A 23,573-nucleotide genomic window follows, 5' to 3' on the forward strand; every position below is an offset into this window, starting at 1 on the left:
TTCACAATACAGCCATTCATTACTTTATTAAAAACACACGTTTAAAGTCCTAATTCTGCCAGTTGGATGTTTTGACTAAGGAATAACAATGTGGACCAATCGTTACCTGGCATCCTAAAAACCATAGTCCTCCTGTGCAATTCCAACTTTGTAAAAATGTGTTTACAGAATGATTACATAAATGAAATCGAGATAAGGATGCTGGAGTATGGACTGGGACTATTGTTCAAGATCTCCAGTCCTACAATGCACGGTAATATTCATCTTCACAATGTTGTTAGTCACTCACAATTACAAAAGCGGCATTTCAGACAATGTCTGATGTCTTGTTTATAGAACAAACACATCTCAAAATTTCTAAGTGCAATGTGTGTTTGCTGACAGCCTGTCTGTGTTCACATATTCAGGGCAACCTCAACAGTAGCAATCTCTTTGCTTCTGCGTCAAAAGTCCAGACAATTATTGCAAAACATTCTCTGGAATCAAATTGATTCGTTTTTGCAAAACAACAGATTTGATAAATGATTGCGGACCGATCAATAGACAGCATGCAGATTGTAATTAATTAGCATTAGTTTTTAAACCAGGCTTGCTCCTATCTAAGCCTACCCCTTTTGTAACAGTTAACTGTCAAAAGAATTTCCTCTGAATTGGTGGCAAGAACATGTTTTTAAAAATCCCAATTACAGCAAAGTTGTTAATGTAGAGTTCACATCTCCTCAAATATTTCACCTGAGGGTCATCCTTAAATGATTCACAAACAGGGTCAATTCATTATGCTCAGAAAACACTCACTTATATTTGCACTGTAGAATCCTATTAAATTAAACACTAAAAATCCAGGTTACTCTTTCAGAATAAATAATTTAGAATCTTTTGGTTTAAGTGATTATAAGTTAAGCACATTGTCACTTTTTTGCAATTTGTAATCTTTTTGCACCAGTTTTTGCTACCTCTTCCACACATTTATTTTCTCCATTTTTCACACAAGGATCTCCTGTTAACTTGTGTGTCATTGTTAATTTCCTCTTGGAGAAATGATATAAATGACATACGGACAGAGACTGACATCTCAATGCTGAGAAAAGTCATTAGAATGGTGCAGGAATCAGAAGTTGCCATTAAAATGCAATTATTGAACATTAATTGATCAGACAGTGTGATCTTCAGATTGTTTCCCCATTTAGGCAGGAAGTTTCCAGTTCATGGCGATATCTTCAGAGGTTTGCCATCCTTATCGTATTGGTAGACCAGCATCTTGATGCAATGGGAGTTTGCAGGCGAAATCCATGGACTGCTGGTGATGGAAAAGTTGTGGTTTGTGTAAAAGTGCACCGGCTGTTTCTGACACTTAACAAAGGCCTTCAGCGTCCCAGCTGCCATTGTACGGAAACGTTTACTAATAAAGCAATAAAGGAAGAAATTGATTGCTGTGTTGAGTAAAGCAAGCATGTTGGCAACATCTGACACAATGTGAACTAACCAACCATTATTTATGGGCGATACATAGACATGGTAAAGGATCATTACCATCCTTGGTGCCCAGAGGATTGCAAATATGGTTGTAATAGTGAGCAAAATGGCCGTTGTTTTCCCAGTGGAATATCCCCGCATGCGAAAATGATTTTTCCTTTTAAGTTTATGAACAATAATTGAATTCAGAAGAAAGAATATTGAACATGGCACTAAGTATACAGTAAAGCAGTGGACCCAAATCAGGATCTGATGCATGGAGGTACGTGTATAGTTTTCACTCCAGATGTTAGGCCACCAGTAGTATGGAATGCTGGTCAATAAACAAATGATGTACACACTCAATATCACTTTCCGTGTGCGAGCTGGATATGATACCGTGTGGTACTTCAGTGGGTGACATACAGCGATGTACCTGTCAATGGTTAAAGGAACAGTTATCCAAATTGACGTGTGATTGGAAGAGAATTCTAAGACTCCAATAATTTTGTCCAGTACTTGAGGCAGCTGTTCACCCAAAATGAAATCTTCAAGCAGAAAGTCAAGAAAGACGATGAAGAAAAGAACGAGGATATCTGCGGCAGCCAATGCCAGGAGATAATTGTAGGAGGACTTCTGCCTTCGAGCCACCAGCCGGGAAAGGATAATTACCGTCAGTATGTTAGCTGGGAAAAAAAGAACAGTTTATTCAGACATTGTACTGCCAACCAATTTCTCATTTCAAACTTCTTGATGTGCTGAGAATACTTTATTTGCCTGAAGTAAAACTAAATTCTTTCAAATGGATTTCAGGCAAAATATTTTCTCCTTTTCACTCAAGTCAAATTCTACGTAATTTTTAATTTTGTATCCGAGATACAAAATATCCGAGATTTTAGAGTCATAGAGTCATAGAGTCATTGAGGTTTGCAGCATGGAAACAGGCCCTTCGGCCCAACTTGTCCATGCCACCCTTTTTTTTTTAAAACCCCTAAGCTAATCCCAATTGCCCGTATTTGGCCCATATCCCTCTATACCCATTGTACCCATGTAATTATCTAAATGCTTTTTAAAAGATAAAATTGTACCCGCCTCTACTACTACCTCTGGCAGCTTGTTCCAGACACTCACCACCCTCTGTGTGAAACAATTGCCCCTCTGGACACTTTTGTATCTCTCCCCTCTCACCTTAAATCTATAACCTCTAGTTTTAGACTCCCCTACCTTTGGGAAAAGACATTGACTATCTACCTTGTCTATGCCCCTCATTATTTTATAGACCTCTATAAGATCACCCCTCAGCCTCCTACGCTCCAGAGAAAAATGTCCCAGTCTATTCAGCCTCTGCTTATAACTTAATCCATCAAGTCCCGGTAGCATCCTAGTAAATCTTTTCTGCACTCTTTCTAGTTTAATAATATCCTTTCTATAATAGGGTGACCAGAATTGCACACAGTATTCCAAGTGTGGCCATACCAATGTCTTGTACAACTTCAACAAGACGTCCCAACTCCTGTATTCAATGTTCTGACTGATGAACCAAGCATGCCGAATGCCTTCTTCACCACTCTGTCCAGCTGTGACTCCACTTTCAAGGAGCTATGAACATGTACCCCTAGATCTCTTTGTTCTGTAACTCTCCCCAACGCCCTACCATTAACTGAGGAAGTCCTGCCCTGGTTCAATCTACCAAAATGCCTCCCCTCGCATTTGTCTAAATTAAACTCTATCTGCCATTCTTCAGCCCAATGGTCCAATTGATCAAGATCCCTTTGCAATTGGAGATAACTTTCTTCACTGTCCACTATGCCACCAATCTTGGTGTCAGCTGTAAACTTACTAACAATGCCCCCTATATTCTCATCCACATTTTGATCTTTGTCTGGAGATAAACAAGATATAAAACAATCTTGGTCCCTTTAATTCCCTTTAATAAGGCCTGAAATGATTCGGTTGACAATGCTGGGAATGTCAGGATTCACAATCCGAGCACACTGCAGCGTTGACCCCGCAGATCAAGAGAACAAAGAAAATTACAGCACAGGAACAGGCCCTTTGGCCCTCCAAGCCTGCACCGACCATGCTGCCCGACTGAACTAAAACCCCCTACCCTTCCGGGGACCACATCCCAAAGAACAAAGAAAATTGTCGGGAAGGGCTGGTTCGATTCCGGGCTTGGATCGCTGTCTGTGTGGAGTTTACATGTTCTCCCCGTGTCTGCGTGGGTTTCCTCCGGGTGCTCCGGTTTCCTCCCACGGTACAAAACACATGCTGATTAGGGTGCATTGGCCGTGCTAAATTCTCCCTCAGTGTACCCGAACTGGCACCGGAGTGTGGCGACTAGGGGATTTTCACAATAGCTTCATTGCAGTGTTAATGTAAGCCTACTTGTGACACTGATAAATAAACTTTTAAACTTTTACACCCTCACACCATTGGAAAGTCCAGCACCTGCCCTTTACTCTGGGCATGGTGGAACAGGTGACCTTTGTTGCCCTCAATTTTGTCCATTCCTCATTCCAAGAAAGAATTGGTGAAGGAGTTGATAAATAGTCTTAACCTTCATGTGTCTAACTGTCTGAAACCTCCCAGGAGGTCCCACTTCCATCTTTCTGACAGTGGGTAAAATCACCTAGCTGAGAGCAGCAGTCTCCAAATTTCCCTTGTGTTTGTCAGCCTGCACTGAGCCCAGCGATCTCCCAGCTGTACTGACTTGCCAATCTTCCAATGTGCTGGCACTTTCTATCAGACTGCAGCAGGAGGAAGCAACACAAATCACTCAAGTTTCTGCAACTGTTGGCGCAGGTTTAAAACATTGTGCTGGAAGCTTTAAAACTGGCCTGGCCCTCAAATGAATTCTTCAATATTGTGGATTTCCCGATTCTGGTCCTTTGTGAAACTTCAAGGAGACTCTTAAAATTAAACTTTGTTAATTAACTATTCCAAAGAGGGTACAGCTATGTGCCTTACTGCTGTCCATGGAACATCTATACATTAATATTTGTTCCTTCAAAGCTTTCCCTAATTGATTACAGAATAAACACAGTAAGAGTTTTAACAACACCGGGTTAAAGTCCAACAGGTTTATTTGGTAGCAAATGGAGTGGATATCCACTCCATCTGACGAAGGAGCAGCGCTCCGAAAGCTAATGGCATTTGCTACCAAATAAACCTGTTGGACTTTAACCTGGTGTTGTTAAAACTCTTACTGTGTTTACCCCAGTCCAACACCGGCATCTCCACATCATGATTACAGAATCACAGAGGGAGTGATCTTACCAAAAAGATTCCAAGAGCCAAATGAGCGTGAAAATGGGAGCAATTTGTGCTTTTTTTTTGGTAAATTAAAAATCAAATCTTACCTCAGTCTAGCAAAAACATCTTGACAAACGTGAAATTTGCCAGTAAGGGGAGTGGACAGGGCCTAAACCACCTGATAGCAGCAGAGGGCGCAACTGCGCACGTGCAGGTTTCTGTGCTCTGAGAACATAGAGACCTGTCACTGTCTCTGCTACTATCGGCCGGCCTCCATGGCCCAGCAGCCCTGACCCTGCCCCCGCCCCCCCCCCCCCCCCCCCCCGCAGGGCTCCACGGCCGATCGTGACCCCCTCCCCGCCCGGAACAGTCGCGACCCACCCACGCCCCCACCCGGAACAATTGCGACACCTCCCGTAATGGTCACCACCCCACCCCCGGCCCCGAATGGCCTGCTCCCAGTCTGGCCCCAGCCCCCTCAGTTGCCCTCTCAGGCCCTGCCCCCTTGGCATTGCTCAGAGCCTGGTGGGCAGTTCCAGCCTGAACCTTCTCCGTGAGGTCATAGAGGCAAATGAGCCCGGACGATAGCGTCCTGGGCTCAATAATTCCATTGAAATGAGAATTTAAATATATTTAAATAGTCAGCCTTGTGCCCTTTTTGTGAGGGTGATCTCGCTGGATATCTGGTGCCTATAATCTCACAAGAGGCAAGAAATTGGGTGATTTCTCAGCCCTCTCGTGATCCCATTGGCTTGCCCTGCCATCAGCCGGCATTGATAGGATCGACCCCAGAATCCTTACAGTGCAGAATGAGGCCATTCAGCCCATTGAGTGTGCACTGACAGCATTCTACCCAGTCCCACTGTTCTGCCTTATCCCCATAATCTTGCACATTCTCTCTTTTCAGATAGCAATCCAATTGCTTTTCTAATGCCTCAATTGAGCCTGAGTCCATCACTCCCTCAGGAAGCTTGTTCCAGACTCCAACCATCCCGTGGGTGGAAAAAAAAGTCCTTGCATAATTTTTACTCATTTGGCCTGTTGGTTTGAATCTGTGCCCTCGAGTTCTTGATGTTGTCTTGAGTGGGAATTGTTTCTCACTCTTTGCCCATCCGTACCCATCAGGATTGTGAATGCCTCTATCAAATCTCATCTAGAACATAAGAACATAAGAAATAGGAGCAGGAGTAGGCCATCTGGCCCTTCGAGCCTGCCTCGCCATTCAACAAGATCATGGCTGATCTGAAGTGCATCAGTTCCACTTACCCGCCTGATCCCTATAACCCCTAATTCCCTTACCGATCAGGAATCCATCTATCCGTGATTTAAACATATTCAACGAGGTAGCCTCCACCATTTCAGTGGGCAGAGAATTCCAAAGATTCACCACCCTCTGAGAGAAGAAGTTCCTCCTCAACTCTGTCTTAAACTGACCCAGACTGGTTTTTTGCGTCTCATGCACAAGGACCCCCAGGTCCCTTTGCACAGTAGCATCTTGTAATTTTTTTCCATTTAGATAATAATCCAATTTGCTATTATTTCCTCCAAAGTGAATAACCTCGCATTTGTCAATGTTATACTCCATCTGCCAGATCCTCGCCCACTCACTCAGCCTGTCCAAATCTCTCTGCAGACCTTCTACGCCCTTCACACGATTCACTTTTCCACTTATCTTTGTGTCGTCTGCAAACTTTGTTACCCTACACTCAGTCCCCTCTCCAGATCGTCTATATAAATGGTAAATAGTTGAGGCCCCAGTACCGATCCCTGCGGCACGCCACTAGTTACCATCTGCCAACCAGAAAAGCACCCATTTATTCCGACTCTCTGCTTCCTGCCGGATAGCCAATCCCTAATCCACGCTAACACCCTACCCCCAACTCCGTGTGACCCAATCTTCTTCAGCAACCTTTTGTGAGGCACCTTATCAAACGCCTTTTGGAAATCCAAAAACACTGCATCCACCGGTTCCCCTCCGTCAACCGCACTAGTCACATCTTCATAAAAATCCAACAAGTTTGTCAAGCACGACTTTCCCCTCATGAATCCATGCTGCGTCTGCTTAATCGAACCATTCTTATCCAGATGGCCTGCTATTTCTTCTTTAATGATGGATTCCAGCATTTTCCCAACTACAGACGTTAAGCTAACCGGCCTGTAGTTACCCGCCTTTTGTCTATTTCCTTTTTTAAACAGCGGCGTAACATTAGCCGTTTTCCAATCCACCGGCACTACCCCAGAATCCAACGAATTTTGATAAATAACCAGTAACGCATCCGCTATTACCTCTGACATTTCTTTCAGTACCCTGGGATGCATTCCATCCGGGCCCGGGGACTTGTCCACCTTCAGTCCCGTTAGCCTATCAAGCACTGCCTCTCTAGTAACAATAATTGTATTGAGTAGCTCTCCTCCTACCAACCCTCTATCATTGGGCCGATCACAGAGATGTTGAATGTGTTCTATGAGTTTTAATGCCAGTGTAATGCCGGGTGTAGGAACCGTACCTCACATAGAGGCAGATTGCGTCAAACTGCAACTCCCTCCTGCTGTTTGCGGGTTACTGAGTGTAATCGGCCAGCCCGTGTTTGTTAAGGCCAATGGGCAGGAGCTTTCCTCCTGGACACTGACCCAGCCGGAGAAGCAGGGTCCAGCTGCACAATCTGTCTTTCCCGTCTGCACCAGCTCCGAGTAGGAAGATTACTGGAGGCAGGTCCCACATAATTTTCTTTAAAGTGGATATCAAGCAGTGTGTATTAGCAGGAAATGGAACCTGAAACAGCCAGCAATGTCGGGCTGTCAGAGATAAAGGCTCGATTTTACCATTTTGATTCTAAGTGCTGGGTGGACTTGAAACTGGGAGTGTTTCACGATCCGACTTTCAGACCCGTTCTCAGACGCCCCCATTCGCATTCTGCCTGAAAAAATAGCAGCGATTCTGAATCACGCTGCAGAAGCCTGTGGGCGGGGCTTAACACCTGCAGCTCCAATCAGCACCTCCAAAGAACAAAGAACAAAGAAAATTACAGCACAGGAATATAGAACCTTTATCGAACCTTAGTTAGGCCGCACTTGGAATATTTTACCATTTTCATTCTAAGTGCTGAATCTGGGCGCAATTCAGATCCGACTTGGAAATCTGCTTTCAGGCGCCCCCATTAACACTCAGCCTGAAAAAAAATCACGGGTGTGAATCACACTGTGGGCGGGGCTTATCATGCCCAAAACGATCGGAGCTCTGAACTGCGCATGCGCAGTGAGGAAAAAAATTTGAAAAAGCGCGCCCGTGTCAGATCGCTCCTGGGTCACAAAAAGCGGAGAAAGCGGCCCGGGAGCGATGGACCCCACAGATATCATTGTCTACCTTATCCACCCACCCCCCTGCTACCCAGACCGAGTGTGACCCCCTGCTCCCTTCCCCCCCTGCTCCCTTCCCCCCCCCACCGATCGCCCGCAGAGTGGCAGTGGACCCCCTGCTCCCCCTTCCCCCCTCCACCGGAGATCCATCTGCCCCCCCCCCCCCCCCCCGACCAGTGAGCGATCAGGTCTCCCGTCCCCCCCACCAGAGAAACATCTTACCCGTCTCCCTCCTTCCCCCCGACCCCCCCCCAGAGAACAATCTGGCCTCACTCCTCCACCTCCCCCCCCCCCCGCCGCCACCCCCCCCCCCCCCCCCCCCCGCCACCGCCCTGCAGAGAATGGTCTGGCCTCACTCACCCTCCCCCAGAGGAACATCTGACCCGCCTCCTCCTCCCTCCCCGCCAGTCAATGATCAGCCCTCCCCACCCCCCCGCCTCCCCCCGCCACCAGACAACGATCGGGCCTCCCTTCCTCCACCCCCCCCACCAGAGATACATCTGACCTGCTTCCTCCTCCTCCCCCCCCACCACTGATCTGAGTCAGGGAGCCGTTGGAAGCTCTGAACTCGCCTCTTCAGCAGCTGGAGTGCCCGATTCAGACTTTTATTCAGCACGTTCATTTTGGCGTGATTCCGGATCGGCGAACGCGGTGGTAAAGGGGGAAATGCTGATAAAGTTGGGCGGGCAGTTCATTAATTCAATTTAAATGCATGCAAATGCATTTAAATCGCCGTTGTGCCTGTTTTGGGCGCAAAGCGGATCACCGCCATTCCCGGGTTTTGGTAAAGTGGCCATCTGCGCAGACGCGGGCGCGGATCGCGTTAATGGCCTCACACCCGACTTTATCACGTTTTGGTAAAATAGGGCCCGTTGTGTTCAATTCTGGTCGCCACACTATCAGAAGGATGTGGAGGCTTTGGAGAGGGTACAGAAAAGATTTACCAGGATGTTGCCTGGTATGGAGGGCATTAGCTATGAGGAGAGGTTGGAGAAACTTGGTTTGTTCTCACTGGAACGATGGTGGTTGAGGGGAGACCTGATAGAAGTCTACAAGATTATGAGAGGCATGGACAGAGTAGATATTCCGAAGCTTTTTCCCAGGGTGGAAGAGTCAATTACTAGGGGGCACAGGTTTAAGGTGCGAGGGGCAAGGTTTAAAGAAGATGTACAAGGCAGATTTTTTACACAGAGAGTTGTGGGTGCCTGGAGCTCGTTGCCGGGGAGGTAGTGGCAGTGGATATGGTAGTGACTTTTAAGGGGTGTCTTGACAAGTACATGAATAGGATGGGAATGGAGGGATATGGTCCCCAGAAGGGTAGGGGGTTTTAGTTAAGTCATGGTCGGTACAGGCTTGGAGGGCCAAAGGGCCTGTTCCTGTGCTGTAATGTTCTTTGTTCTTCGGCCCTCTAAGCCTGCACCGACCATGCTGCCCAACCACCCCCAACACCCCCGCCTCCCCCCTCCCCTCCCCCCACCACCGATCTCAAGCAGTGAGCTGCCGGACGTGAGCCATTTTCCCATCATGCTGTGGTGACCGGAAATTCCGCTTGCCGCCAAATTCTCCATCTTTGCAACAGTGGGAGTGTCGCATGAACGGACGGTAAGATTGCACCCGATTTTCCTCTGGAGAATCTCCGTGGCAACACCTCAACCAGATTAAATCTACCTGCTTTGAATTCAAACAAACATTTGAGAATAACTGGTGCATTCTCCTGAGCAACACCTCAACCAATCGCAGCCCTCCTGCCAATCAGCACTCTCTTCCCAGGCAGTGTAAATTGTTGTTCCTTTAAGATGCGCCATTCTTGTGATGCTGTCCTGCTGAGTACAAGGTGATAGGTTTTGACAGCATTGCTTTTTTACAGCTAGGTTATTGAATTTCAGAGACTTCAGGTTGTGAAGCCCTCACCTAATTCCAAAGGGTAAAGATACATCACAAGAATCCCAGAACTTATTCCTGTTCTGCCCCAAATCCCAGGCTCACGATGACATTGCTGAGGGATAGAGATGTCTGACGCCCGCTTTATCAAATGTCAAAGGTGAGTAACACAATTACAACTTTGATACAAGACTGTCCTTGCAGCATTGACCAGTCTCCAGCCCAGATGTTGCTCCGAATATGAAACTATCTAATATACGCTTCCAATGGCTCTCTGACTCAGATCGGTGGTGGGGTGGAGGAGGGAGACCCAATTGTTGTCTGGTTGGCACGTCTTGTTGAAGTTGTACAAGACATTGGTAAGGCCACACTTGGAATACTGTGTACAGTTCTGGTCACCCTATTATAGAAAGGATATTATTAAACTAGAAAGAGTGCAAAAAAGATTTTCTAGGATGCTACCGGGACTTGATGGATTGAGTTATAAGGAGAGGCTGAATAGACTGGGACTTTTTTCTCTGGAGCGTAGGAGGCTGAGGGGTGACCTTATCGAGGTCTATAAAATAATGAGGGGCACAGATCAGCTAGATAGTCAATATTTTTTCCCAAATGTAGGGGAGTCTAAAACTAGAGGGCACAGGTTTAAGGTGAGAGGGGAGAGATACAGAAGTGTCCAGAGGGGCAATTTTTTCACACAGAGGTAGTAGTAGAGGCGTGTACAATTTTATCTTTTAAAAGCATTTAGACAGTTACATGGGTACGATGGGTATAGTGGGATATGGGCCAAATGCAGGCAATTGGGATTAGCTTAGGGGTTTTAAAAAAAAGGGTGGCATGGACAAGTTGGGCTGAAGGACCTGTTTCCATGCTGGAAACCTCTATGACTCTATGACTCTATACAGGTTCAACCGCTTCTTATACCTAACAGTTTATAATATTCGTCATTCGTGCACTGGGGAGCAGGAGCGGTTCGTCAATAAATGAAGCGATGACATCCAAACGTTTGTGAATTCATTCTGGGAATTAGTTACATTTTGGAATTTCAGAAATGATTTGAAGGTTTACGTGACTGGATTTCTCTACAAATATCATCACGCCTGGACGTGCCTGGGACATGAGTTAAACAGCAATGAACTGATCGTGTTTATTGTGTTTGGGGATGGGATGTTTGATCAACTCCTTTAATCTCCTTTTGCTTTGATGTTTAATGGAGTGCCTCTTTAAGGGCTGCCTTTTTATTAGCGTCATAGACTCATAGAGGTTTACAGCATGGAAACAGGCCCTTTGGCCCAACTTGTCCATGCCGCCCTTTTGTTTAAACCCCTAAACTAATCCCATTTGTCCACATTTGGCCCATATCCCTCTATACCCATCGTACCCATGTAACTATCTAAATGCTTTTTAAAAGACAAAATTGTACCCGCCTCTACTACTACCTCTGGCAGCTTGTTCCAAACACTCACCACCAGTGGCGGATTAACTACTACCCAGACCCCTAGGCTGAGCTTTAGTAAGGCCCCCTGACCTTGCCCTCTGCCCCACCCTTCGTTGAATAGAATAAAGTGATGTTAAGTGATGTTATATAACTTATATCGTTGTACTATGTATAATGTACTACATGTATAATATCATAAAGTTATATGAATCAATTACAACCCTTTTATTCATTTATTTTTCATTTTCTTTACATTTGTACTTTAAAAAGCTATTGTGTTATTTGGTTTACAAAAGTGTCGATAACAGTATATAAATCAACAGATCGAAGCGTGTCTGATTCAATGTGCATGAGTGCCAGTGACTAAGTTTCTCATTGCTCATTGTTGAGCGCAAATAGATTTTGATCCTCTTCAGTGCCGAAAATGAACGCTCACCTGAACAGTTATGAAAATTTATTCACCCTTAAAAGGGTTAAACCAATTTTTTTTTTGCTCTCGGGCACCCCTCCCTTCCGGGCCCCTAGGCTTAAGCCTACTCAGCCTAATGGTTAATCCACCACTGTTCACCACCCTCTGTGTGAAACAATTGCCCCTCTGGACACTTTTGTATCTCTTCCCTCTCACCTTAAACCTATGCCCTCTAGTTTTAGACTCCCCTACCCTTGGGAAAAGATATTGACGATCCAGCTGATCTATGCTCCTCATTATTTTATAGACCTCTATAAGATCACCCCTCAGCCTCCTACGCTCCAGAGAAAAAAGTCCCAGCCTATCCAGCCTCTCCTTATTACCCAAACCATCAAGTCCCGGTAACATCCTAGTAAATCTTTTCTGCACTCGCTACAGTTTAATAATATCTTTTCTATAATAGGGTGACCAGAACTGCACACAGTATCCCAAGTGTGGCCTTACCAATGTCTTGTACAACTTCAACAAGACGTCCCAACTCCCGTATTCAATGTTCTAACCAATGAAACCAAGTATGCTGAATGTCTTCTTCACCACTCTGTCCACCTGTGACTTCAATTTCAAGGAGCTATGAACATGTATCCCTAGATCTCTTTGTTCTGTAACTCTCCCCAATACCCTACCATTAAGGAGAGACTGAGCAGATTGGGTTTGTATTCGTTGGAATTTAGAAGGCTGAGGGGGGATCTGATAGAGACCTATAAGATAATGAAGGGGCTGGATAGGGTAGAGATGGAGAGATTCTTTCCACTTAGAAAGGAAACTAGAACTAGAGGGCACAGCCTCAAAATAAAGGGGGGTCAGTTTAGGACAGAGTTGAGGAGGAACTTCTTCTCTCAGAGGGTGGTGAATCTCTGGAATTCTCTGCCCACTGAAGTGGTGGAGCCTACCTCATTGAATATGTTTAAATCACGGATAGATGGATTCCTGATCGGTAAGGGAATTAGGGGTTATAAGGATCAGGCGGGCAAGTGGAACTGATCCACTTCAGATCAGCCATGATCTTATTGAATAGCAGGGCAGGCTCGAGGGGCTAGATGGCCTACTCCTGCTCCTATTTCTTATGTCCTTATGTTCTTATTAACTGAGTAAGTCCTGCCCTGGTTCAATCTACCAAAATGCATCACCTTGCATTTATCTAAATTAAACTCCATCTGCCATTCGTCAGCCCGCTGGCCCAATTGATCAAGATCCCGTTGCAATTGGGGATAACTTTCTTCACTGTCCGTTATGCCACCAATCTTGGTGTCATCTGCAAACTTATTAACCATGCCTCCTATATTCTCAATCAAATCATTCATATAAATGACAAATAACAGTGGACCCAGCACTGACCCCTGAGGCACACTGTGGTTACAGTCCTGTAGTTTGAAAAAGAATCCTCTACAACCACTTTCTGGCTTCTGTCAAGGAGCCAATTTTGTATCCATTTAGATACCTCACCCTGGATCCCGTGAGATTTAACATTATGCAACAACCTATCATGCCGTACCTTAGAACATAGAACATAGAACATTACAGCGCGGTACAGACCCTTCGGCCCTCGATGTTGCGCCGACCAGTGGTACCAATCTAAAGCCCCTCGAATCTACACTATTCCAATATCATCCATATGTTTATCCAATAACCACTTGAACGCTCTCAACATTGACGAGTCCACCACTGCTGCAGGCAGGGCATTCCACGCCCTTACTACTCTCTGAGTAAAGAACCTACCTCTAACATCTGTCCTATATCTCTCACCACTCAATTTAAAGCTATGTCCCCTCGTGCTAGCCAACACCATCCGAGGAAAAAGGCTCTCACTATCCACCCTATCTAATCCTCTGATCATCTTGTAGACCTCTATTAAGTCACCTCTTAACCTTCTTCTCTTGAACGAAAACAACCTCCAGCCCCTCAGCCTTTCCTCATACGATTTTCCCACCATGCCAGGCAACATCCTGGTAAATCTCCTCTGGACCCTTTCCAACATTTCCACATCTTTCCTATAATACGGCGACCAGAACTGTACGCAACACTCCAAATGCGGCAGCACCAGAGTTTTGTACAGTTGCAGCATGACCCCCTGGCTCCGAAACTCAATCCCTCTACCAATAAAAGCTAACACACCATACGCCTTCTTAACAACCCTATCAACCTGGGTGCCAACTTTCAGGGATCTATGCACATGGACATCCAGATCCCTCTGTTCATCCACACTACCAAGTATCTTGCCATTAGCCCAGTACTCTGTAATCCTGTTACTCCTTCCAAAGTGAATCACCTCACGGGCTTCCGGCCCGGAATGCCGGAGCTGCTGCCGGAAATCGCAGTGAGCCGTTCAAAAGTCCATTCACTTCGCGGGAGTGAAAAGTCCTACTGGTGGTTGGGACTGGAAAGTTCTGCCGCTGGTGTCCATCCACCCCTGTGACATCTTTCAGATGAACAGCATGTTCAGTTACAACTCTCAGCCAAGCCTTTGTTTATGTTCCGACTCCAATATTTTAATCCTCTCCTTGCTGAGATCTCATTATCCATACGGTGTATCTCTGCTTCTGTCAGTCTCCGCAGCGACCCCTATCCTGTATCAAATCCCATTCACCATCACCCCTCTCCTCTCTAAGCTGACATTGGTTTCTGGTGCCCAATGTCCCATTTAAAATTCTTATCCTTGGCTTTAAATCTCCTCAAGGCCTTGTCCCTTCCTTTCCCTGTAACATCTTTGAAGTCAATAAACATTCTAAAAATCTGTTCTTACACGAGTCTTTTGTGTGTTCCCCCGTCTCCATCACTGATGATTATATTTTCAACTCCCTGAATCCTATACCTGGAATTTCCATGGTAAAAAGTGCAAGACACAAAATTGGGTGGGAGGGTGAGCTGTGAGGAGGATGCAGAGACACTTCCATGTGATTTGAACAGGCTGAGTGAGTGGGAAAATGCACGGCAGCTGCAGTATGATGTGGATAAATTGGAGATTATCCACTTCAGTCGCAAAAATGGGAAGGCAGATTATTATCTTAATGGCTACGGACTGAGAGAGGGGACTGTACAACGAGATCTGGGTGTCCTTGTGCACAGTCACTGAAGGTAAGCATGCAGATGCAGCAGGTGGTAAAGAAGTAAATGGTATGTTGGTCTTCATGTATATTCATTTATGTAGCTGGAAGCTATATATGTGAATACACAGGGTCCTGTTCTTTGCAAACAGAGAGAACAGATACGCACATTGCTCCTGTTTCAGCTAAACAAAATAAGTGACAGTCATTGCTGATTTATTCCCAAGCCAATGCCTTGGCCAATCAGGGTCAAGCTGCCCGGTTTAAATTTCAAACAATGCTTAGAATGATAAAGTTGCACAGTGGCCCCTGGGGAACTCCAGCCCAGAATTATTCAATAACCGTTACTCTCTGCTTCCTATTGTTCAGCCAATCATATCCATGTTGATGCTATCCCTTTTATTCCATGAGCTGTAACCTTTCTCACAAGTCTGTTGTGTGGCACTAAATGCCTTCTGAAAGTCCATGTACACCACATCAACAGCATTATCCTCACTAACCCTCTCTGTTACCTCCTCAAAAAGCTCCAGCTAGTTAGTTAATCACACTTTCCCCTTTAGAAATCCATGCTGGCTCCGCCTAATCAACCCACATTTTCCTGTGTGACTAATTCTATCCCGAATAATTGTTTCTAGAAGCTTCCCCACCACTGATGTTAAACTGGCCAGTTTGTAATTGCTGGCACTATCCTTAAAAGGGCTAACACTTGCAATTCTCCAGTCCTCCGGCACCTCCCCTGAGTCCAGGGAAGACTGGAAGATTATGGCCAGTGCCCCTGTCTCTCTGTTTCCCAGTAATTGGAACACGGCTGCTGGAGTAATAGATGGATTGAATTGCCTCTTTTCACCCACTCTTTGCGGTGGTGTTAATGTCTCCCGATCCTTATACAAGCCCCGAAACTAATATTTTGATTTAATTTTTGTAAGTTTCATTTGGTAATTTGGTTTTTTTCCTGTGCCCCTTTAAGGGACCGTCACCCACTAGTTCTGCTTTATTTGGTTAGTTCTGCCTAACTGGGGATTAAGGATTATAAGAGGATGGGGTGCCAGTGTGCTTGGGAGTTTCCTTCACCAATGGCCACTATCGGGGCTGGAATACATTGTCAGCTCTGAGAACACCAATTTTATTGAATTTGATCAGATTCTTTTGCAAGTTGTATTTTGGTTACACTCACTTTAGGGGACTGTTGCCCTGATATTTGTTAATTTGTTTTTTGGTTGATCGGGTTTACAGAGAGTATAACGAGAGTGAGGCCTCAGCCTCTGAGGCTCAAGGCCATCATGAGACAAAGCTTCTTCCCAACAGCAGTCATTTTGGATTGTCAATGGCTACTTTGGCTGGAAGAAAAATATCCCCAAATTCTGAGAGGTGTGTCATGGCGGAGGTGGTTGTGTAGTGGTGACCTCATGGGGTGAGTAATTCACAGACGCCGTTAATGTTCTGGGGACATGGTTATAAATCCCACTATGGCAGCTGGTGGAACTCAGATCACCAACAACCTGTCCTGGTCCCCCCATGCTGACACTATAGATAAGAAAGCCCACCAATGCCTCTACTTTCTCAGAAGGCTATGGAAATTTGGCATGTCAGCTACAACTCTCACCAACGTTTACAGATGCACCATAGAAAGCATTCTTTCTGGTTGTATCACAACTTGGTATGACTCCTGCTCTGCCCAAGACCGCAAGAAACTACGAAGGGTCATGAACGAAGCCTATTCCATCACTCAAACCAGCCTCCCATCCATTGACTCTGTCCACATTTCCTGCTGCCTTGGAAAAGTATGATGTGGAGATGCCGGCGTTGGACTGGGGTAAACACAGTAAGAAGTCTCACAACACCAGGTTAAAGTCCAACAGGTTTATTTGGTAGCAAAATCCACTAGCTTTCGGAGTGCTGCCCCTTCGTCAGGTGACGAAGGGGCAGCGCTCCGAAAGCTAGTGGATTTTGCTACCAAATAAACCTGTTGGACTTTAACCTGGTGCTGTGAGACTTCTTACTTGGAAAAGCAGCCAGCATAATCAAGCACCCCACGCACCCAGAGATACTCTTTTCCAGCTTCTTCCGTCGCGAAAAGATACAAAAGTCTGAGGTCACGTACCAACTGACTCAAGAACATCTTCCCTGTTGCCATCAGAGCTTTGAATGGACCTACCTCGCATTAAGTTGATCTTTCTCTACACCCTAGCTATGACTGTAACACTACATTCTGCACTCTCTCCTTTGGAATTGGGAAATCATGTTGCAGCTGTATAAGACTTTGGTCAGGCTGCATTTGGAGTATTGTGTACAATTCTGGTCGCCACACTACCGGAAGGATGTTGATGCATTGGAAAGGGTGCAGAAGAGATTTACCAGGATGTTGCCTGGTTTGGAGAATATGGACTATGAAGAAAGTTTGAACAAACTTGGATTGTTTTCATTGGCGTGTCGGAGGATGAGGGGGGACCTGATAGAGGTTTACAAGATTATGAGAGCTTGGATAGAGTGGATAGTCAGAGTCTTTTTCCCAGGGTCGAAGGGTCAATTACTCAGGGGCACAGGTTGAGAGTGAGAGGGGGTAAGTTTAAAAAAGATGTAAGGGGCAAGTTTTTCACACAGAGGGTGGTGAATGTCTGGAACGCGCTCCCGGAGGAGGTGGTGGAAGCAGATTCTATATCAATGTTCCAGAGGCATCTGGATAGATACATGAATAGGGAGGGAATAGAGGGATATGGACCACATAGAGGCAAGAAAATATTAGATTAGAGAGGCACCTGTATCAGCACAGATTTGGTGGGCCAAAGGGCCTGTTCCTGAGCTAAAAGCAAGATACTGCGGATGCTGGAATCTTAAACAAAAACAGAAAATGCTGGAAAATCTCAGCAGGTCTGATAGCATCTGTGGGGAGAGAATAGAGCCAATGTTTCACGTCTAGATGACCTTTCATCACAGCTTGACAGAGGGTCATCCAGACTCGAAACATTGGCTCTATTCTCTGCCCAAGAATGCTGTCAGACCTGCTGAGATTTTGCAGCATTTTCTGTTTCCGTTCCTGTTCAATACTGTTCTTTTTTTTGTTATTTCCTTCTCTATGAACGGTATGCTTTGTCTGTATAGCGCGCAAGAAACAATACTTTTCACTGTATACTAATACATGTGACAATAATAAATCAAATCAAATCTCAGTGTTCACATGTACACTTGATGCCTTTAGTGAACAGTGAGCACTGCAGGAGCCGGAATACATCATCAGTCCCCAAAACAACATAGAACATAGAACATTACAGCACGGTACCGGCCCTTCAGCCCTCGATGTTGCGCCGACCAGTGGAACCAATCTAAAGCCCCTCTAATCTACACTATTCCAATATCATCCATATGTTTATCCAATAACCATTTGAATGCTCTTAATGTTGACGAGTCCACTACTGCTGCAGGCAGGGCATTCCACGCTCTTACTTCTCTCTGAGTAAAGAACCTACCTCTAACATCTGTCCTATATCTCTCACCCCTCAATTTAAAGCTATGTCCCCTCGTGCTAGCCATCACCATCCGAGGAAAAAGGCTCTCACTATCCACCCTATCTAATCATCTGATAATCTTGTATGCCTCTATTAAGTCACCTCTTAACCTTCTTCTCTCTAACGAAAACAACCTCAAGCCCCTCAGCCTTTCCTCATACGATTTTCCCACCATACCAGGCAACATCCTGGTAAATCTCCTCTGCACCCTTTCCAACACTTCCACATCCTTCCTATAATACGGCGACCAGAACTCTACGCAGTACTCCAAGTGCGGCCACACCAGAGTTTTGTACAGTTGCAACATAACCTCCTGGCTCTGAAACTCAATCCCTCTACCAATAAAAGCTAACACACCATACATCTTCTTAACAACCCTATCAACCTGGGTGCCAACTTTCAGGGATCTATGCACCTGGACACCCAGATCCCTCTGTTCATCCACACTACCAAGTATCTTACCATTAGCCCAGTACTCTGTATTCCTGTTACTCCTTCCAAAGTGAATCACCTCACACTTTTCCGCATTAAACTCCATTTGCCACCTCTCAGCCCAGCTCTGCAGCTTATCTATGTCCCTCTGTAACCTGCCACTTCCCTCCGCACTGTCTACAACTCCACCGACTTTCCTGTCATCTGCAAATTTACTAACCCATCCTTCTACGCCCTCATCCAGGTCATTAATAAAAATGACAAACAGCAGTGGCCCCAAAACAGATCCTTGTGGTACACCACTAGTAACTGAACTCCAGGATGAATATTTCCCATCAACCACCACCCTCTGTTTTCTTCTAGCTAGCCAATTCCTGATCCAAACCACTAAATCACTCTCAATACCATGTGTCCGTATTTTCTGCAAAAGCTTACCATGGGGAACCTTATCAAATGCTTTGCTGAAATCCATATACACCACATCAACCGCTTTACCCTCATCCACCTCTTTGGTCACCTTCTCAAAGAACTCAATGAGGTTTGTGAGGCACGACCTACCTTTCACAAAACCGTGCTGACTATCCCTAATCAAATTATTCCTTTCCAGGTGATTATAAATCCTATCTCTTATAATCCTTTCCAATACTTTGCCCACAACAGAAGTAAGGCTCACCGGTCAATAATTACCAGGGTTGCCCCTACTCCCCTTCTTGAACAAGGGGACAACATTTGCTATCCTTCAGTTTTCTGGCACTGTTCCAGTAGACAATGATGACCCAAATGTTGAGGGGTCTGGATAGGGTGGACTCTCAGAGGCTATTTCCAAGGGCTGAAATGGTTGCTACGAGAGGACACAGGTTTAAGGTGCTGGGGGGTAGGTACAGGGGGGATGTCAGGGGTAAGTTTTTCACTCAGAGGGTGGTGGGTGAGTGGAATCGGCTGACGTCGGTGGTGGTGGAGGCAAACTCGTTGGGGTCTTTTAAGAGACTTCTGGATGAGTACATGGGATTTAATGGGATTGAGGGCTATAGATAGGCCTAGAGGTGGGGATGTGATCGGCGCAACTTGTGGGCCGAAGGGCCTGTTTGTGCTGTGGCTTTCTATGTTCTATGTTCTATGTTCAAAGATCAAAGCCAAAGGCTCTGCAATCTCCTCTCTAGCCTCCCAGAGAATCCTAGGATAAATCCCATCCGGCCCAGGGGACTTATCTATTTTTACCCTTTCCAGAATTGCTAACACCTCCTCCTTATGAACATCAATCCCACCCAGTCCAACAGCCTGCATCTCAGTACTCCCCTCGACAACACTGTCCCTCTCCAGTGTGAATACCGACGAAAAATATTCATTTAGTGCCTCTCCTATCTTTTCAGACTCCACGCACAACTTCCCACTCCTGTCCTTGACTGGCCCTAATCCTACCCTAGTCATTCTTTTACTCCTGATATACCTATAGAAAGCTTTAGGGTTTTCCTTGATCCTACCTGCCAAAGACTTCTCATGTCCCCTCCTGGCTCTTCTTAACTCTTTCTTTAGGTCCTTCCTGGCTAACTTGTAACTCTCAAGTGCCCTAACTGAGCCTTCATGTCTCATCTTAACATAAGTCTCCTTCTTCCTCTTCACAAGAGATTCAACCTCCTTAGTAAACCACGGTTCCCTCACACGTCTGCTTCCTCCCTGCCTGACAGGTACATATTTATCAAGGACGCGTAGTAGCTGTTCCTTGAACAAGTTCCACATTTCAATTGTGCCCATCCCCTGCAGTTTCCTTCCCCAACCTATGCCAGCTAAATCGCGCCTAATCGCATCATAATTTCCTTTCCCCCAGCTATAACTCTTGCCCTTTGGTACATACCTATCCTTTTCCATTGCTAAGGTAAACGTAATCGAATTGTGGTCTCTGTCACCCAAAGTGCTCACTTACCTCCAAATCTAACACCTGGCCTGGTTCATTACCCAGTACCAAATCCAATGTGGCCTTGCCTCTTGTTGGTCTATCTACATACTGCGTCAGGAAGCCTTCCTGCACACATTGGACAAAAACTGACCCCTCTAAAGTCAATATTTGTAAAGTTAAAGTCCCCCATAACAACTACCCTGTTACTTTCGCTCCTATCCAGAATCATCTTTGCAATCTTTTCCTCTACATCTCTGGAACTTTTTGGAGGCTTATAAAATACTCCCAACAGAGTGACCTCTCCTTTCCTGTTTCTAACCTCAGCCCAAACTACCTCAGTAGACGAGTCCTCATCAAATGTCCTTTCTACCACCGTAATACTGTCCTTGACTAACAATGCCACACCTCCCCCTCTTTTACCACCTTCCCTGCACTTACTGAAACATCTAAACCCTGGAACCTGCAACAACCATTCCTGTCCCTGCTCTATCCACGTCTCCGATATGGCCACAACATTGAAATCCCAGGTACCAACCCATGCTGCAAGCTCACCCACCTTATTCCGGATGCTCCTTGCGTTGAAGTATACACACTTCAAACAGCCTTCCTGCCTGCCAGTACACTCCTGCGACTCTGAAACCTCATCCATGACCTCACTACTCTCAACCTCCTGTACACCGGAGGTTGAGAGTAGTGAGGTCATGGATGAGTTAAGTTTGATTTTAATTTGATTTGATATATACAGTGAAAAGTATTGTTTCTTGCATGCTATATAGACAAAGCATACCACTCATAGAGAAGGAAAGGAGAGAGTGCGGAATGTAGTGTTACAGTCATAGCTCGGGTGTGGAGAAAAATCAACTTAATGTAAGGTAGGTCCATTCAAAAATCTGACAGCAGCAGGGAAGAAGCTATCCTTGAGTTGGTTGGTACATGACCTCAGACATTTGTATCTTTTTCCTGATGGAAGAAGATGGAAGAGAGAATGTCCGGGGTGCGTGAGGTCCTTAATTATGCTGGCTGCTTTGCCGAGACAGCGGGAAGTATAGACAGAGTCGATGGATGGGAGGCTGGTTTGCGTGATGGATTGGGCTGCATTCACGACATTTTGTAGTTCCTTGCGGTCTTGGGCAGAGCAGGAGCCATACCAAGCTGTGATACAATCAGAAAGAATGCTTTCTATGGTGCATCTGTAAAAGTTGGTGAGAGCCATAGCTGACATGCCAAATTTCCTTAGTCTTCTGAGAAAGTAGAGGCGTTGGTGGGCTTTCTTAACTATACTCTCGGCATGGGGGGACCAGGACAGGTTGTTGGTGATCTGGACACCTAAAACTTGAAACTGTCGACCCTTTCCACTTCGTCTCTATTGATGTAGACAGAGGCATGTTCTCCTTTACGCTTCCTGAAGTCGATGACAATCTCCTTTGTTTTGTTGACATTGAGGGAGAGATTATTGTTGCCGCACCAGTTCACCAGATTCTCTATCTCATTCCTGTACACTGTCTCATCATTGTTTGAGATCTGACCCATTATGGTGGTATCATGAGCAAACCTGAAAGTCGAGTTGGAGGGGAATTTGACCACACAGTGATAGATGTATAAGGAGTATAATAAGGGGCTGAGAAAATAGCCTTGTGGGGCACCAGTGTTGAAGATGATCGTGAAGGAGGTGTTGTTGCCTATCCTTACTGATTGTGGTCTGTGGATTAGGAAGTTCAGGATCCAGTCACAGAGGGAAGTGCCGAGGCCCAGGCCACAGAGTTTGGAGATGAGTTTCATAGGAATAAGGGTGTTGAAGGCTGAGTTGTAGTCAATAAATAGGAGTCTGACATAGGTGTCCTTGTCATTTAGGTGTTCCATTTAGGTGCATTGACCAGAACAGGCGCCGGACTGTGGCAACTAGAGGAATTTCACAGTAACTTCATTGCAGTGTTAATGTAAGGCTTACTTGTGACTAATAAATAAACGGGGGAGTAGCGATATTAGTTAAGGAGCATATTACCGCGGTGCAGAGGGTAGACAACTTAGAGGGGTCATGTACTGAGTCGCTGTGGGTGGAACTCAGAAACAGGAAGGGTGCAGTCACTATGCTGGGGGTGTACTACAGACCACCCAACAGCCCACGGGAAGTGGAGGAAAGGATATGTCAGGAGATTCTGGATAGGTGCAGAAAAAAAGGGTTGTTGTAGTGGGGGACTTTAATTTCCCTGGCACAGACTGGAAAGTGCTTAGAGCTGGGGGTCCGGACGGGGAGGAATTTGTAAAATGCGTACTGGAAGGTTCTTTGGAACAGTATGTAGATAGCCCGACTAGAGAGGGGGCTATACTGGACCTAGTTCTGGGAAATGAGCCCGGTCAGGTCGTCAAAGTTTCGGTAGGGGAACATGTGGCAAATAGTGACCACAACTCTGTTAACTTTAGGATAGTAATGGACAAGGATGAGTGCTGTCCTACAGGCAGGGTGCTAAATTGGGGGAAGGCTGACTATAGCTGGATTAGGCAGGAATTGGTGGATGTTGATTGGGAGAGGATGTTCGAGGGTAAGTCCGCATCTGGCATGTGGGAGCCTTTTAAGGAACTATTGATAAGGCTGCAGGATAGGCATGTGCCTGTAAAAAGGAAAAATAGGAAAGGTAGGATTCGAGAGCCGTGGATAACCAGGGAAATTGAGGATCTGATTAAAATGAAAAGGGAGGCGTACGTTAAGTCCAGGCAACTGAAAACAGATGGAGCTCTGGAGGAATACAGAGAGAGTAGGAAAGAACTCAAACGGGGAGTTAGAAGGGCAAAAAGAGGTCACGAGATGTTCTTGGCAGGCAGGATTAAGGAGAATCCTAAGGCATTCTATTCATAC

General features: G+C 45.6%; 1 protein-coding gene across 1 annotated transcript in view; it reads right to left on the minus strand.

Moving 5' to 3' along the window:
• Positions 1-1,203: 1,203 nt before the first annotated feature.
• Positions 1,204-23,573, minus strand: part of gpr139 (G protein-coupled receptor 139) — an 87,619-nt gene continuing 65,249 nt past the window's right edge. Inside the window, exon 2 of the mRNA XM_078239861.1 lies at positions 1,204-2,138. Coding sequence (XP_078095987.1) covers positions 1,204-2,138 — 935 coding nt within the window. The remainder of the gene's footprint in view (positions 2,139-23,573) is intronic.

Source organism: Mustelus asterias, chromosome 23 (genome assembly GCF_964213995.1).
Source record: "Mustelus asterias chromosome 23, sMusAst1.hap1.1, whole genome shotgun sequence".
Classification (NCBI taxonomy): domain Eukaryota; kingdom Metazoa; phylum Chordata; class Chondrichthyes; order Carcharhiniformes; family Triakidae; genus Mustelus; species Mustelus asterias.